The sequence below is a fragment of the Narcine bancroftii genome, chromosome 3 (genome assembly GCF_036971445.1).
Source record: "Narcine bancroftii isolate sNarBan1 chromosome 3, sNarBan1.hap1, whole genome shotgun sequence".
NCBI lineage: Eukaryota > Metazoa > Chordata > Chondrichthyes > Torpediniformes > Narcinidae > Narcine > Narcine bancroftii.
In genome coordinates this window covers 229763852-229779212 of record NC_091471.1, presented here as the reverse complement: position 1 = coordinate 229779212, position 15361 = coordinate 229763852, and the positions used below count along the sequence as shown (strand labels likewise).

Sequence of the window (15361 nt, the reverse complement as noted above, 5' to 3'; positions counted from 1 at the left end):
AAGACAGCTCCCATTTTCACTGCTAAGGAAGAAAAGAACATGGATCAGCTGGGCGCAAGCCAATTACCTGATGGAACATGGAAAACACCAGATGGAAGAACTGTTCTAAATAAAGAAATAACTCGCAACATTTTAAAACACCTGCATCAACAGAGCCACTGGGGCACTCAAGCCTTATGTGACACAGTGCTTCGAGAATATGTGTGTAAGGGAATCTACACCTTGGCCCAACAAGAGGTGCAAAATTGTTACCTATGCACAAAAATTAATAAGAAGATAATGAGGACAGGGACCATGGGAGGTCAACCATTAGCCATACGCCCTTTTCAACGTATCCAGATCGACTTCACAGAGTTACCTCAAGTTCAAAGATGGAAATATCTGTTGGTGATAATAGATCACTTTACCCGATGGGTAGAAGCCTTCCCAACAATAAATACTACAGCCTCTACAGTAGCTCGCCTCCTCCTAGAGCAGATAATCCCCAGATATGGTATAATGGATTCTATAGACTCAGACAGGGGTCCACATTTTTCTTCAAAAATCCAGCAATTGATTTGTGATGCATTACAGGTCTCTTGGAAATTACATACCCCTTGGCATCCACAAAGCTCAGGGAAGGTCGAACGTATGAATGGAACACTAAAAATCCAATTGACAAAGTTAATGGTGGAAACTAAAATGCCTTGGATAAAGTGTCTGCCCCTAGCCTTATTAAGAATTCGTACTGCCCCACGAAAAGATGTAGGGCTGTCCCCTTATGAAATGATGTTTGGGCTTCCCTTCTGGAGTACAGTTGAGGGGTGTCCCACCTTGGGGGAAGGGGATATATTTGTTAGGAACTATTTACAGGCACTGTCACGCTCTCTTACAGATTTACGAAAGAGAGGACTATTGGCACAAACACCGCCTCTAGACTTTTCTTTACACAAAGTGGAACCAGGAGACTGGATTCTTATCAAGACCTGGAAGACTGAAAAGCTCCAGCCCCAGTGGGAAGGTCCATACCAAGTTCTCTTAACTACAGAAGCTGCAGCACGAACAAGAGAGAAGGGGTGGACACACGCATCCAGATTTAAGGGACCTGTAGAGGCGCCACAGGACCCTGATACGAACTCAGATTGGACTTGTATTCCTGGAGAAAAACCTCTTACCTTACGATTTCGCAAAAAGACTTAATTCACAATGTTATTGTTATGTTCTTTGATTTTTCTTAGTTTGCCTATGTCTTTATCAGGTGTGAAATGTAAGAAATGCAGAGATACAGTGGTCCTGTTTCAGGACCACATTTGGGGAAGAAAGGAAGGTAATTTTATTTCCCATACCTCAGTTCCTGAGAAATGTTGGGCAGAAAATACCACCCAACATCCATATACCCCTTGTGTGGAAAAAGAAGGAAATAATATGGGTCATTATATACAGATTCCTAATACCACTCCTTTCCCTCTTAATGGTTGGAAAGGTGACTCAAGCCCACCATGCCCTGATGGACTCTGGTTTTGCATACACCAACGTACTGTTCCAATGAAAAGTTACACTCCACACTTGAAATTGCCTGTCCCTTTAAGACAGCCGGACTTAGTTCGAGTCCATCCAAATAACCATGTAAGTTTCGGTAATGCAATTGGGGGAGATAACCTTTTTGTAGATCTGGCAACTAAAATTGCAGGAACTTTTAATGTAACTAATTGTTGGGTCTGCGGGGGTCCACGGATGTCAGAACAATGGCCTTGGTGGGGAGAACCTCTCAATTCATTGACCATGATTTCCCGCATTTGGACAACTAACCGAACGAGATCAAGAGAAACCTGGTCTCTCTCTAACGTCCCCTCTGGTTTTTATTGTCTCTCACGAGCCGGCAAATACCCAGTAGGAGAAAGTCCCTGCAAGGCTGTATGGATTCGCATTTCACCTGGTGTTTTCACTTGGTTTCCTAAACCTCAGACTTGGTTCTTATCCACTGTTTTTAAAACTAATTGCCTACCCCTATCTAATAGCAGTATTCAGTTTTGGAATTGTACCACTTCCACCATCACAGGACCATACCAATCAAATCCTGTTCTTAAAAGAGTTTGGGAAAGGGGGTATGGAGTATCCCCAAATGGATTATTCTGGGTATGTGGTAATAAAGCTTATACTCGTCTTCCCTCACAGTGGAGTGGAACTTGTTTCCTAGGAATAATCCGCCCAGAATTTTTCCTTCTACCCCACGATCACGGTCATAAATTAGGCGTGAAGGTCTTTGATACATTACATCGTGAACCCCGCTCTACCACGGTACATTTGGGAGAATGGAGAGATGATTGGCCTCCAGAGCGCATAATTCAATATTATGGTCCCGCTACATGGGCTCAAGATGGATCTTGGGGTTATCGTACTCCTATATATATGTTAAATTGCATAATTCGCTTACAAGCAGTGCTTGAAATTGTTACAAATCAAACAGCTATAGCCCTGCAATTACTTGCATCCCAGCAAGGTCAAATGCGTTCTGCTATATATCAGAACCGTCTAGCCCTAGACTATCTCCTAGCCACGGAAGGAGGTGTATGTGGCAAACTTAATTTGACTAACTGCTGCTTACAGATTGATGATAATGGAAAAGCCATTCGTAAAATCGCTGATAATATTCGTACATTGTCCCATGTACCGGTTCAAACCTGGCATCCTTTCCCACAATTTAATTGGATGGACAAATGGTTTGGAGGAACCTGGTGGCGTACCTTCTTGTGGGTCATCGGAGGTATTTTATTCCTCCTACTTATTTTGCCCTGTATTATTCCCTGTCTACGCAGCCTGGTGATTTCCATGGTCGAACAAGCTATGCAACCAGGGGGGATGGGAGACCCTGTAAGACTTTTATTTCAGCGTGAGATTAATGTATCATAAAACATTTCTCTTCCCTAGCTTAGAATCCCCATTCATATCTATACATATATTCAACACATTTTAAAGAGAGAAAGGGGTGGATTGTGATATAGAGAATTTAGGTTAAAAAGACTTAAGTTAAAATGTGATGATTAATCATAAACAGGGAAGCCAGAATGGACAGAGAGTTTACTAGCAGTCAAGGACAGAAGGAGCTGCTGAATATGTTTTTTTAAACCTATCTTTTCATGGTCATAGTGAGAGACATGCAGGAGACAAAGGATTGATAAGAAGTGTGAGAAACAGAATTCAGTGAATGTAGAGTTCACAGCGTACGTAACGAACGTGATAATTAATAATGCAGTTATACTTAGAATGTTTTTGTAATACTAACCAATTAAAACAGTATTAATAAGAAGGGGAAGGGCAAATAATAAAGGTATAAAAATCAATGCACTGTATGTATCGGGGCTTAACTGGTGAGAAACCAGTTGAGTCCAACTCTGCAGACTTGTAAATAAAGCTTGTCGTGTCATCAGTTTTAAAGAGACTCATGTGTGAGAAGTTTTATTTCTGACAGCAAGGATGGTACAGTGAGGAGTGAGGGGAGTGAATGGTGAGGCACGAGGGAGGGGACATTAAGGCAGGTGCAGTTGTTATCTACCATCTTGTCGTTTCAAATTTGCCATCTCCCAAACTCCTCACTGATGTAAGCTCCCACCTCAGAATACAGGGGAGTAGGGAACAGGTTGGGGTTACTGACACAGAGAGGGGTGTAGGGGACGGGAGGTGGGGGGGGGGGAGGGGTGTGTTTACATAACAAGAGAGGGGTTTGGGGACCGGAAGGGATTACACAGACAGAGAGATGTGTAGGGGACTGGGGGAGGGGGGGGGCTTGGGGTTACAGAACCAGGGAGAGGTGTAGGGAACCAGAGAAGATTACAGAGACAGGGAGGCGTGCAGAGGACGGGAGGGGATTACAGTGAAATGGAGGGGTGTGGGGACCGGAGGTATTTCCAGAGACGGGGAAGGGAGCAGGGGACCAGAGAGAGTGACAGAGACAGGGAGAGTGGGTATTGGCTAACTGCAGTGTTTTGGTATTAGGGTATATTTGGGAAAATTGCAGGTTTGTTGGGTGGGGATAGGGAGGGGGTTGGTGCTGTTTTTGTGCATTTAGACGGTGTGTAAAATTTTTAGGCATGGCACTTCCAGTGGCCCCCCCTTTGCTCCGTCTCACCTTGAATGCGAACCCCAGCCTTTGGACCGAGACCAATAAAGAAACGGTGAGCCTCTCCTCCCGAAACTCCGGTTACAATCCTGTGGCGTTTTCGCCTAACCGGGGTGGGGGAGGAGCCGCAGCCCTTTAAATGCAGGTAAGCGGGCTCTGCTCCCGCCTCCTACGCGCTCCTATTCGCTGGTTTCTTCCATCAAAGAGGCACGCCGCCAATGCCCCCGCCCATTGGCTATCAGGCTGTGGGGCAAGGAGGCGGAAGTTCGTTCTGCTTCCGTGTCTCTGCCCCGCAGTCACCTCTTTCTCTGCTCGTTTCTTTGAACGCGCTGGAGCGCCAGAAACGCGGGGAAGACACTTGTCGGGGAGCGAAGGCGATTCAGCGCCGGGAGCAGCAGCACCGCGTCCCGGAACGGAGGGCTCCCGCGGTTCCCGGGCTTGCAACGCGCGGCTATAGGACGCTTTCCCCAGGTCCGGGCCCGAGTCCCAGTCTCGGTGTTGATTTAACCCACTGCCCGGGTCTCACGGAGCCTCCAACGGTCTGAACACCGGCTGTGCGTCCCGGGGTAGAACTGCATCGTTTGGTCAAATCTCGTCCCCACAGCGATGAACTCGTTTCAGTGCTCCGACTGCGGGAAGAACTTTAAAAAGTCGAGTGAGTTAATGATGCACCGGCGGGTCCACACCGGGGAGAGGCCCTTCACCTGCCCCGAATGCGGGAAATGTTTTATCCAGTCCTCGCACCTGCAGACCCACCAGCGGGTCCACACCGGGGAGAGGCCGTTCACCTGCTCGGAGTGTGGGAAGGGCTTTATCCAGTCCACCCACCTGCGGACCCACCAGCGGGTCCACACCGGGGAGAGGCCGTTCACCTGCTCCGATTGTGGGAAGGGTTTCATCCAGTCCTCTGAACTGTTGATCCACCAGCGGGTCCACACCGGGGAGAGCCCGTTCACCTGCTCTGAGTGTGGAAAGGGCTTCATCCAGTCTTCCGACCTGCGGAACCACCAACGGGTCCACACCGGGGAAAAGCCGTTCACCTGCTCCAAGTGTGCAAAGGGTTTCATCACACACTCTCAACTGCTCACCCACCAGTGGGTCCACACCGGGCAAAAACCGTACATCTGTCCCGAATGCAAGAAGGGCTTCAGCAAGTTGTACAGTCTTGAGATGCATTGGCGCGTCCACACTGGTGAGATGCACTTCACTTGCCCTGAATGCAGCAAGGGCTTTACCCAGGTCTCCCACCTGCTGAGGCACCAGCGGGTCCACACAGGGAGAGGCCGTTCAACTGTTCCAAGTGCAGCAAGGAGTTGACACAATCGAACATGAAACCCCAGCGAGTTCACACATAAAGTTTGTAGAATGTGGAATATTTAAACATCACTCACACAAACACTAGGAGGGACTGGAGTCTTGTGGTTATTGAGGCAAAAATTCAAAACAGGTCTTGGCATTTTTTTCAGGTTCAGGTCTATTGTCACATGTTACATTCCAGACAACAGTTATAGAAATGAGCCCAGGGATTGTTATATTTAAAAAAAATATTTTTAATTATTAATTAACAATAATATATCATCTAAAGATAAATCATTTATTTAAACATTCCCTAACTATGCGTGAATATACTGGTGTGTGTGTGGGATACTTCAAGCCACTGCAGCTCAAGGCCCAATTCTTGTAACAGTTCAAAGTTCAGTTCTGGAAATTCAGTGTTGATACGTAGGCTTGAAATTTGTGTGACACACGGTCCTAAGAGGGATGTGACACGCAGGCCTTAGAGGGATGAGATATGCAGGCTTTAACAATCTACAAGAGGGAACAGAGGGTAGTTTATCTTAGTTTCTGATGACTAAATTGAGTGGAAATATAAATTGCACAGTTTAGCAGGGCAATTTGAAAACCATTGGTTTAGATGGATGCGAAGCAGTTCATGAAATGGGTGAGAGAGACAGGGGTAACTTTTGTGTTTATACTCACAAAATCCTTGTTGAGCTGCTTTCAAAACAATGCCCTTTTCAGGCAGGTGGCAACCAAAACTCCCCTCTCTTTTGGTATTGGGACATGAAGTGAATGATGCTCACAAAGCTTCCACAAACCCTTTCGTGGGTCAGTCATTCGAAGTGACCCTCTCAATGGTCTCAATTCAAACATAGTATTTTACTGCTTCCAGAACCCTTTCTGTGGGTCAGCTGTTCACAGTGACTGTCACTTTTTGGTCACACAATGGTATTCTCATTCTCTAAGTTGGAGAAATCAACGATCACCACACAAGGCCACATTCAGCACAGTATCCCTTCAAATCATGCAGTGTCCATACAATGGCCACTACTCATTCCCCTAATACATGGGGAAATTGGACAGTTTGTCTACAACCACACACATGTCCACTTCAGGACTGTATTACTTCCAAGAGTTCTGCTCCACAGCACTGCTTTCTCAAAATGACTCTGAGCAAACTCAGTAGTGAATCTTTAATCTGTTCATCACATGGTCTCTGCATGTACACTTCCTCTGTCTCCAGATGCATCTAATTTAGGAACACGCTGTCTTCAGCCTGCTGTCAGTTCAAAGCCTGCAGGGTTTTGTAACATTTGTTCTCTTCATGTGGCAGTCCCACACAAATGAAAATGAACTGAAAAATTGAAGCATGTAATACCTCCCACCAGCAAAGAACATTTTGAACTGTAAGAAAAAATTAACTGCAACCTACAATATTTCAAACTTTACATGACATAATACTGAAAAATATAACATTTTTTAGCAACGTTGCAAAGATAACATCTTGAAAGGCAATCAGTGTCATTTTTACTGAACTTTCTATAAAACCCAACCATTCCCAAAAACATCCTAATGCTTTCTTACCTGTGGAGATAGGAAACTCAGAATTCGTCTGAACTTTTGCCTGAACAGATACCAACTTGTCCTGATTAACAATGTAACCAAGAAAAGTCACAGTAGCATAGCCAAATACACTTTTAGTAGGTTTGCTTTTGAAAGATTGTCAAACAATCTCTCAAACTCAGACATATGTGCTTCCCATATGTCATTCCCTACAATGAAATCATCAATATAAGCATCAGTGTGGTTGAAACCTTGAGATATGCAGGTGTAACAACAGGTGGCATCATTACTTCACTTATTTTGGTTTGTCCGGCATTGGAATCTTATTGGAAAGAACGTTTTTATATTTTATATACAATTTTAGCTGTTAATTTACAGGTGAATCCAATTACTGCATTTTTTGGAGGGGTGACGGAAGATATTCATCTGTCACCATCTGATCGCCATGTTGTTGCATTCACGATGCTTCTGGCGAGAAGATCTATTTAGGTGGACAGATTCGATTCCGCCTCCTTACGTTCAGTGGATGTGCCAGTGTTTGAATTTAGCGAAGATTGGATGTGCTTTAACTGATACTGATATTAAATTTGAGAGAATGTTGCACCGGTTTATGAATTTGTTTCATGATTTTAAATCTGCTTTAATACAATATGGTGTGTTATTGTTTTTCCTTTCATGTCAACTATTCTCATTGACCTTACGGAACTTTTTTTGTTTATTATTGAATTTTATTCCTTTAAGGCATCCTAACTTCTAATTTCCACTATGAGGTTAGGGGGTCAGGCTACTTTATTTAGTTTAGGATTAGTTCATTCAGATTATATATCCTCTTGACTGTTTTTATAATTTGAACAATAGAGTGTGGGGAATCAATTCCTGTTTGTTTATGATGGATATTTAGAATCTGTATGTAATGCACGTCGAAAGAACCAAAGACCAAGAACCAAAGACTTGTTGATCCAAACCAAGGCTATTATTAGCCTGGTCTGGCTAGGAGCAATCCTTTAAGACCTGTCAGTAGGTGTGGCTACACTCTCAGCCAATCACAGTCATCCTACACTACCATCTGTACTATCACATTCACCCCTTCTTTGAGAACTGACCCCAGGGTGAATGGAGGTTAGGGTGTTGTTGGCCCCTCTGTTCAAGCACATGACCTGGGGGAGAAGGAATAGGGGGGAGGTTGGGTTAAAGGCACTGCTGCGTCTGATCCAATTTGGGCTAGGTCCCTTACTGAGACTGTGTCCTCCCGTCCGTCTGGGTACTCAACGTAGGCATAATGCAGGTTCACATGGAGCAGAGTCACTCGGTCAACCGGGGTCATTCTTAGAGTATCGGACGTGGCATCATAAAAGGACTGGACCGGGAACTGTGAGCCATGCTGGTATGGTTGTACCCAACTCAGATTTCCTCGGGAAAGATAACATCCTTTCATGGTGGGGTGGCATTGGTCGTGGTGCATAGGAGGGAGTGGATAGTGTGTAGGGCACTAGTGAGCACATCCTGCCAGTGAGAGGTGGGGAGACCTTTGGACCGGAGGGCAAGTGTAACTGCTTTTCAGACGGCATTCTCTATTTCGACTTGGCCATTACCACGTGGGTTATAGCTGATAGTCCTGCTTGAAGTAATACCACGCTCCAGAAGGTACTGCCGCAGCTCCGCGCTCATAAACGAGGACCCCCTGTCACTGGATATAACTGGAGTACCCGAAGATGGTGAAGATGCTGTGCAGGGCCTCTATATCTGAGGAGGCAGTCATGTCCGAGTAGGGCACAGTGAACGGGAAGTGGGAGTACTCATCGATGGCCATAAGGATGTAGGTGTTATGATTGGTCGATGTAGGGGCCCCTTGAAGTCTACGCTGAGATGCTCGAAGGGGCGGGTGGCTTTGATGATGTGGGTGTTCTCTGGACGGAAGTGGGGCTTGCACTCAGCGCACACTGGGCAGGCCCGGGTTTTGGAGCGAATCTCGACCATGTAGGACAGGTTGTGAGATTTGACAAAGTGCGCGAACCTAGTGACCCCTGGATGACAGAGCTCCTGTTGGCGCAAGTTCCCCTGGATAGCGCATCTGGCGGGTCGTTGAGTTTACCTGGCCGATACAGTATGTCATAATTAAAGGTGGAGAGTTCGATTCTCCACCTGGCGATTTTGTAATTCTTGATCTTGCCTCGCTGGGTATTGCTAAACATGAAGGAGACTGCGCGTTGGTTGGTCAGCAGTGTAAAGCACTTGCCAGTGAGGTAGTGTCTCCAATGACATACTGCCTCGACTATGGCCTGGTCCTCCTCAATAGAGGAGTGTCGGCTCTCAAGACCCTGGAGGGTTCTAGAGAAGAAGGCAACCGGCCGGCCAGCCTGGTTCAAAGTGGCAGCCAGTGCAAAATCAGACGCATCACTTTCGACTTGGAATGGAATGGATTCGTCAATGGCGTGCAGCGTTGCAGCAGCAATGTCCGATTTGATGCGGTCGATGGCTGCTTCGGCTTCGGTTGACAGGGGGAAGGAGGTGGTCTTGATGAGTGGCCATGCCTTGTTGGCATAGTGTGGAACCCGTTGGGCATAGTAGGAGAAAAAACCCAGGCAGCGTTTGAGTGCCTTCTGGGTATGGAAGGGGGGGGGGGCAAGTCCATGAGGGGACGCATGCGGTCAGGATCCGGTATGACCACCCCACAGCCCAGAATTGCAAGCCGAGTGGTCCGGAAGACACACTTGTCAAAATTGTAGGTCAAGTGCAGCCGAGTTGCAGTCTGAAAAAGTTTCTCAAGGTTGGCATCATGATCCTCCGTGTCATGGCCGCAGATGAATAATTGCCACGGTTTGGATCAACAAGTCTTTGGTTCTTTTGACGCGCATTACAATGTTATTAACTAAAACACGGGAGCATATCACAAGAAGATCGACCAGTCCAGAATGACCTGGTCTGGCTAGGAGCAATCCTTTAAGACCTGCCAGTAGGTGTGGGTATATTCTCAGCCAATCACAGTCATCCTACACTACCATCTGTACATATGTACACATATACACATTGGTGATAGAATCTGTACCTATCACACTGTAACCTCGCATTCTATATATTACATTTCTTTTTCTATGCTTAAAATGAATAAAAAGATTGGGAAGATAAACTTTGAGTTATAGAATTAATCATTCTTTGGAACGTCCCTGGAGCATTCTTCATTCCAAATGGCAAAACATTATTTTCATATAGAACTTTTCTTTTTCAGTCTTTTTGTGAATCATATCATAGGTGATCAATACATGATGAGAATAGGAGTAAATAATCCAAAAGGGGAAAATTACACAATGTGACATCATATGATTTAACATATTGCTTTACACCACAATTTACAAATATGTTCTCATCTCAAACTGAAGTCTTCAAAAAAGAAAAAAAAAATATAAAACCCCACCTAATCTAAAAAAATATACGTCTAGGAAGCCTTTTCTCAGAATTTATTAATAAAGATTGATCATCTGGTCTTCACCAACAAAGAGGAAAGAAATAAAATATAGTAAGGAAGGGAAAATAATTCTACTAAGGTGTGGAAATAATTTGCCAAATCTCTTCAAATTTAACAGAAGTTTCACTTACAGCTCCTAACTTTCATTAAACTTAAAGATGACATAATTTGGGACAGCCACTGAGTCAAATTAGGTGGATAAGAATCTTTCCATTGAACGGTTCCACAGCTGTTCTAGTCAACAATGTAGAAAAAGCTGCAACCCGTTATGTGGAAGTATAATTCCAAAAAGATAAACATGTTGATAAACCTGTGGATAGTTCATAAACCTGACAAGGTCACAAATGTAAATATTTCCCTACCTCTCTCTGTTAAGGGAGCACACCAGTAACCTTTCAATAAGTCCAACTTTGTAGAAAACATCACCTTTCCAAATTTGTCCACACAATCATCCACCCAAGGGATAGGATAAGCATATATCTTTGTTTCGACGTTTGGTATGGCAGTCAACCTCAGCGCAGGAACAACTTTACCCTCTGCATGGTCACTTCCCAATAATAATGAGGCCCGGTTGTGAGTGATGAAACAGGGTTATTAGATCTGAGAGGCAAGGACTCTGAATACAGTTTTGATGGGGAAGTATTTTATTTACAGAAGGCAAGTACGCAGCGGGCGTGCGCGCGCGCACACACCCCTTGACTCAGTGCAGGCATGGCTTTGTGCTACAAGGGACACTAATTAAATGCTCCCAACCCTTTTAACAGTGCACATCTTACCAATTGTTTCTCCAGCACCTTTCTATATTTCTAGGCCTAGAGTGAAGCAGGTTGGTCCCAAGCCGGCAAAAAGAGAGAACAAAGGGCTTATGGCACCTAGAAAGTGCTGAAGGTTCTGGACATGATCATTTACAGGGTTCCAGTGGCTCAGTGCCAGGAGGGTTAATCCAATGACAACAGCCAATCACCCAAGGCCATGTACAGGCAGGCTGGAAAGTCCCGTCCAGGTCACTTACATGAGGCCAACAGCAAGGTGTGCACTAATAGGTGGGGCAGAACCAAACTTTGGTGTGTCCTTTGACTAGGTAAGGGGCAGTGCTGTTATATGACCACCACAACCCTTCCCAATACAGACCCCCTCAACTAATCCATTAATTAATTCTGATTTCAACATGACACTGTGCAATATCATGTTCTGGTTACGTTCTTCTAATTTTTAGGAAGAGGTGTTTCGTATTTTGTCTTTTGTTCTCAATGTTACTCTGATTCCAAATCCTTGTCTTGCTCTCTTTGCAATAAGTGGACCTACTGGTTTGATGTTGACTGCTTCACAATCCCATGTTTTTGCCCTCACTTCCCTTATCGCCAGAAGGGCCACATTGATCAGGTGGAAAGATGCTGTCCCTCCCACTCATACCCAATGGTTGTCTGATGTGATGGCATATTTGACTTTGTAAAACATTAAGTGTTCCACTCAGGAAATAAATGTTCATTTTGTTTCTTTTGCAGCTTCTTAATTATTTTCAAAAATTGTAAATTAATTAGTGTTTTTTTGTTTTTGACTTCATGGTTTACTAGTGAACTGTTTGTGTTAAACTAGTGGCCTCTGTCGGGAGGGGATTGATATTGAGAAATTGACAGTGTTTTTTGTTTCCTTTCATTCTTGTTAATGTAACAGGTTTAATACCATTTCTAGTATTATAAAGACTTGTTAGTATTTTCGTCTACTGTTAGGTTCCTATCCAAAATTTATTAGATGAACCAATAAAAATATTGAAAAGTGAACATTACACTGTGCGGATGTATTGAGCCGATCACACATCTATAGAAATTTGCCAGGATTTCCGATATCATACCAATCCTCTGCAAAATCGTGAGGAAGTACAGGTGCTAATGTGCTTTCTTCATGATGCCATTAATGTGTTGGGTACAGTAATGAACCTCTGAGACAGTGACTCCCAATAACCTAAATGTGCTCACTCTCTCCACCTCTGATCCCCAATAATAACTGGATTGTATATCTCTGGCTTTCCTTTCCTGAAACAAACCATCAGCTCCTTAGTTTTGGTGACACTGAGTACAAGGTTGTTGTTGGTGCACCATTCAGCTAAGTTTTCAATCTCCATCCTGAACGCTAACTGATCCCCATCCTTTATACAAATTTCTAGATGGTGTTATTGCTGATCCCCATCCTTTATACAAATTTCTAGATGGTGTTATTGCTGTACAAAGCTACACAGTTGTAGGTGTAAAGTGAGTAGAGCATAGGGCTAAGAACTGAACTCTGGGGTGCTCTGGTTCTGATCGAGATTGTAGAGAAAAAATTTTTACAAATCTTCCCTTGACTGGAGGTGAAGAAACCCATGATCCAATTACACAGTAGGGTGCTAACTCCCAGGTCTTGGAATTTGCTCATCAGTTTTGAGGGTATGATGGTGTTAAATGCTGATTTGTAGTCGATAAAGGGCATCCTGATGGATGTGTATTCACTGTCCAGGTAGTCTAGGGCTTTGTGTAGAACCAATGAGATGGCATGTGCCATATACCTGATACTACGATAGGCAAACTGGAATGGATCTATGCCACTGCTCAGAAAGGAGCTGATCTGCTTCATCACCAGCCTATCAAAACATTTCATCACTGTTGATGTAAGTGCTACTGGTCGATAGTCATTGAAGCAGGTTACTACACTCTCCTTGGGCATCGGTATGATTGACACAGATGGGTACCACGCCCTGCTGGAGTTGTTTCTGGGCTTCCTTAGCCTTAAATCTCCTTTACTTTTCGGCAAAGCTTTTTAATTCAAGCTCAACCTTCCTTTCTTCTCTCTTGCTCCTCTCTGGATCCACTAATCTTAGTTTTTCTCACTCAAACTCCAGTCCAAGTTTTGCACATTCAATTTGTTCCCCTGATGACAACTGCTCACGGGATTCACTCAGGAGAAATTGTTTTACCTCCTCCTCTCACTGCTGGAGTGAGATATCCGTAAATACGGTGGTAAGTTGGTCAGCACAGATTTTTAGTATTTGGCCAGGAACTCTGTCCAGGCTGGATGTTTTCCTTGTGTTACAAGCTGCACATCATGAGAAGCAATAGGCAATGAACCAAACAGTGTTGAATTTTAAAACACTAAATTTATTTCTAACTCTTAAAAGTATAATCTTAACTTTTAAACTATCCATAACTCGAAATATATCTCCAGCTATGAGCAGGTTTCAAGTGTCTGTGTGTGTTTTGAAGTGTAGGCCTTTGAAATTTGATGCCCAGAATTAATGATGAACTGATGGGGCGACTGGAGTTGAAGCTGCTACAGACCCACGAATTCACCTTGTGTTGCCTTTGTAGAAAATGTCCATCCACACAAGCTGTGGTTCTTTTGTAGGCAAGATTCGAACTGGATGGCCTCCACGAAGCTTCCGAGACTGTGGCACCAGCCTCTCCGAGTAATATCACTGCTATTTACACTTAAAATGAAGCAGTCTCTCCAAGTGGCCTGCACGGTTAGTCACAATCAAATGAAGCACGTTGCTTCGCAAAAAGACCCTCCTGGTACAGGTCAATCCACTGAAAAGCACAGTCATTCACAGAGCATTCTTTGCCCTGAATTTCACAAAAAATTGTCTGGCCACAAGAGTTGCTTTCTAAAAGCTGCTTCCTTTCCAGCAGCTAGCATGGTTCTCCCTTTGCCAAATCACAATGTCTTTGCAAATGTATCAAATTCTGGAACAGACTGTGACAAACCTTCCAATGTATCAAATTATTGCTGGGTTGTGACTTGTGATGATGCTTGTGTGACCATTCAGTCCCTCCTGTCTATACTATCCCTTTTCGATCATCTATTTTACTAAAATGGGAGCTCATAATACCTCATCCAACAAAGAAAGTTTTGAGCTATAAGAGCAAAATTTTAACTGCAATCTACATTAAATAATACCTTCATTGTTGTTATATTGTACCGGGGTCACTACTGCTACAGTCAGTGTATAACTCATGGTTATAGCTCCTGGGCTGTAGCTCGAAACTTGCAGAGGAAAGAAGACACACACACTGGTGGAGTGTGTTCGACAGAGTTTATTCAGGAGCAGCTCTGCCTTTTATTGTGAGCTCAACTGCATCACCACTGATGCATGGCTTGAGCAGGCTGGGCACTGATTGGTCAGTTCCAGCATCCGGGCCCTGATTGGGCCTCCTGCGATCTACCAGCAGTGCGGGCCAGTTTCACTGTTCCACCAGCAGCCTATAGAAATGGGCATCTGACCCTGTGCAAGGTCTTGCCGGTTGCCACTTTCGACAACCATTTCTGGTGTTGGCCCAAGGTGCAGGCCATGGGTCGCTACATGCCAACCCCCTCCCCCAGAACCAGCAATTGGTGCAGAGTTTTTAGGAACCCAACCCCTGCGTGGGTGAAGGGCTGATCAAAGTCTAATTAGGTCAGTTTCAACTGGATGATGGTAAAAGTCTCCTCTCTGCCACTAATGTCCAGAACACAGGTGGAACAATTGTTTCGTATCAGATGGTATAGCCCCTCGTAAGGTCTCTGGAGAGGTGGCCGGAGGGCTCCACACCAAACAAACACATATTTACAATTGGTTAGGTCTTTGGGGATGTTCGTGTGGGGCTGGCCGTGGGGTTTGGGCTTGATGGAGCTATGGTGCCTTGGCACACGCGAAACCAGGGCCAGTGTGGTCACTGGGGGCTCCCCTAAGTCATCAGAGGTCATAACAAATTCACCTGGTATGACCAGAGGTGCTGTGTAGAGCCTCGAGGTCCTCCTTGGCTGCGGCTTGAATTCCCAACAATCTCATAAGCCCAGTTAGGTCCAGTCAGCCTTGCCATTAAAGCCACCTTGAAGTGTCTGTGGAACCTCTCCACCAAATCGTTGGCCTGCAGGTGATACGCTGTGGTGTGGTGAGTTGGGTCCCCAGAGCATGAAATGGGCCCCCCTGTCTGTAAGTTTGTTCA

The 15361-nt window shown here is 44.7% G+C and overlaps 2 protein-coding genes and 1 long non-coding RNA gene across 3 annotated transcripts in view; 1 reads left to right on the top strand and 2 right to left on the bottom strand.

Annotated features, from left to right (window-relative positions):
* The window catches only part of LOC138758215 (uncharacterized), a 28679-nt gene extending 24484 nt beyond the window's left edge, over window positions 1–4195 (bottom strand). The window contains exon 1 of the long non-coding RNA XR_011354217.1: window positions 4106–4195. This is a non-coding gene — a long non-coding RNA (uncharacterized lncRNA). The remainder of the gene's footprint in view (window positions 1–4105) is intronic.
* The window catches only part of LOC138758211 (zinc finger protein 420-like), a 33800-nt gene extending 21616 nt beyond the window's left edge, over window positions 1–12184 (top strand). Inside the window, exon 2 of the mRNA XM_069926817.1 lies at window positions 4701–12184. Within this exon, the coding sequence (XP_069782918.1) occupies window positions 4701–5413 (713 nt within the window). The 3' untranslated portion in view covers window positions 5414–12184. The remainder of the gene's footprint in view (window positions 1–4700) is intronic.
* Window positions 1–15361, bottom strand: part of LOC138758212 (zinc finger protein 850-like) — a 77304-nt gene that overhangs the window by 29755 nt on the left and 32188 nt on the right.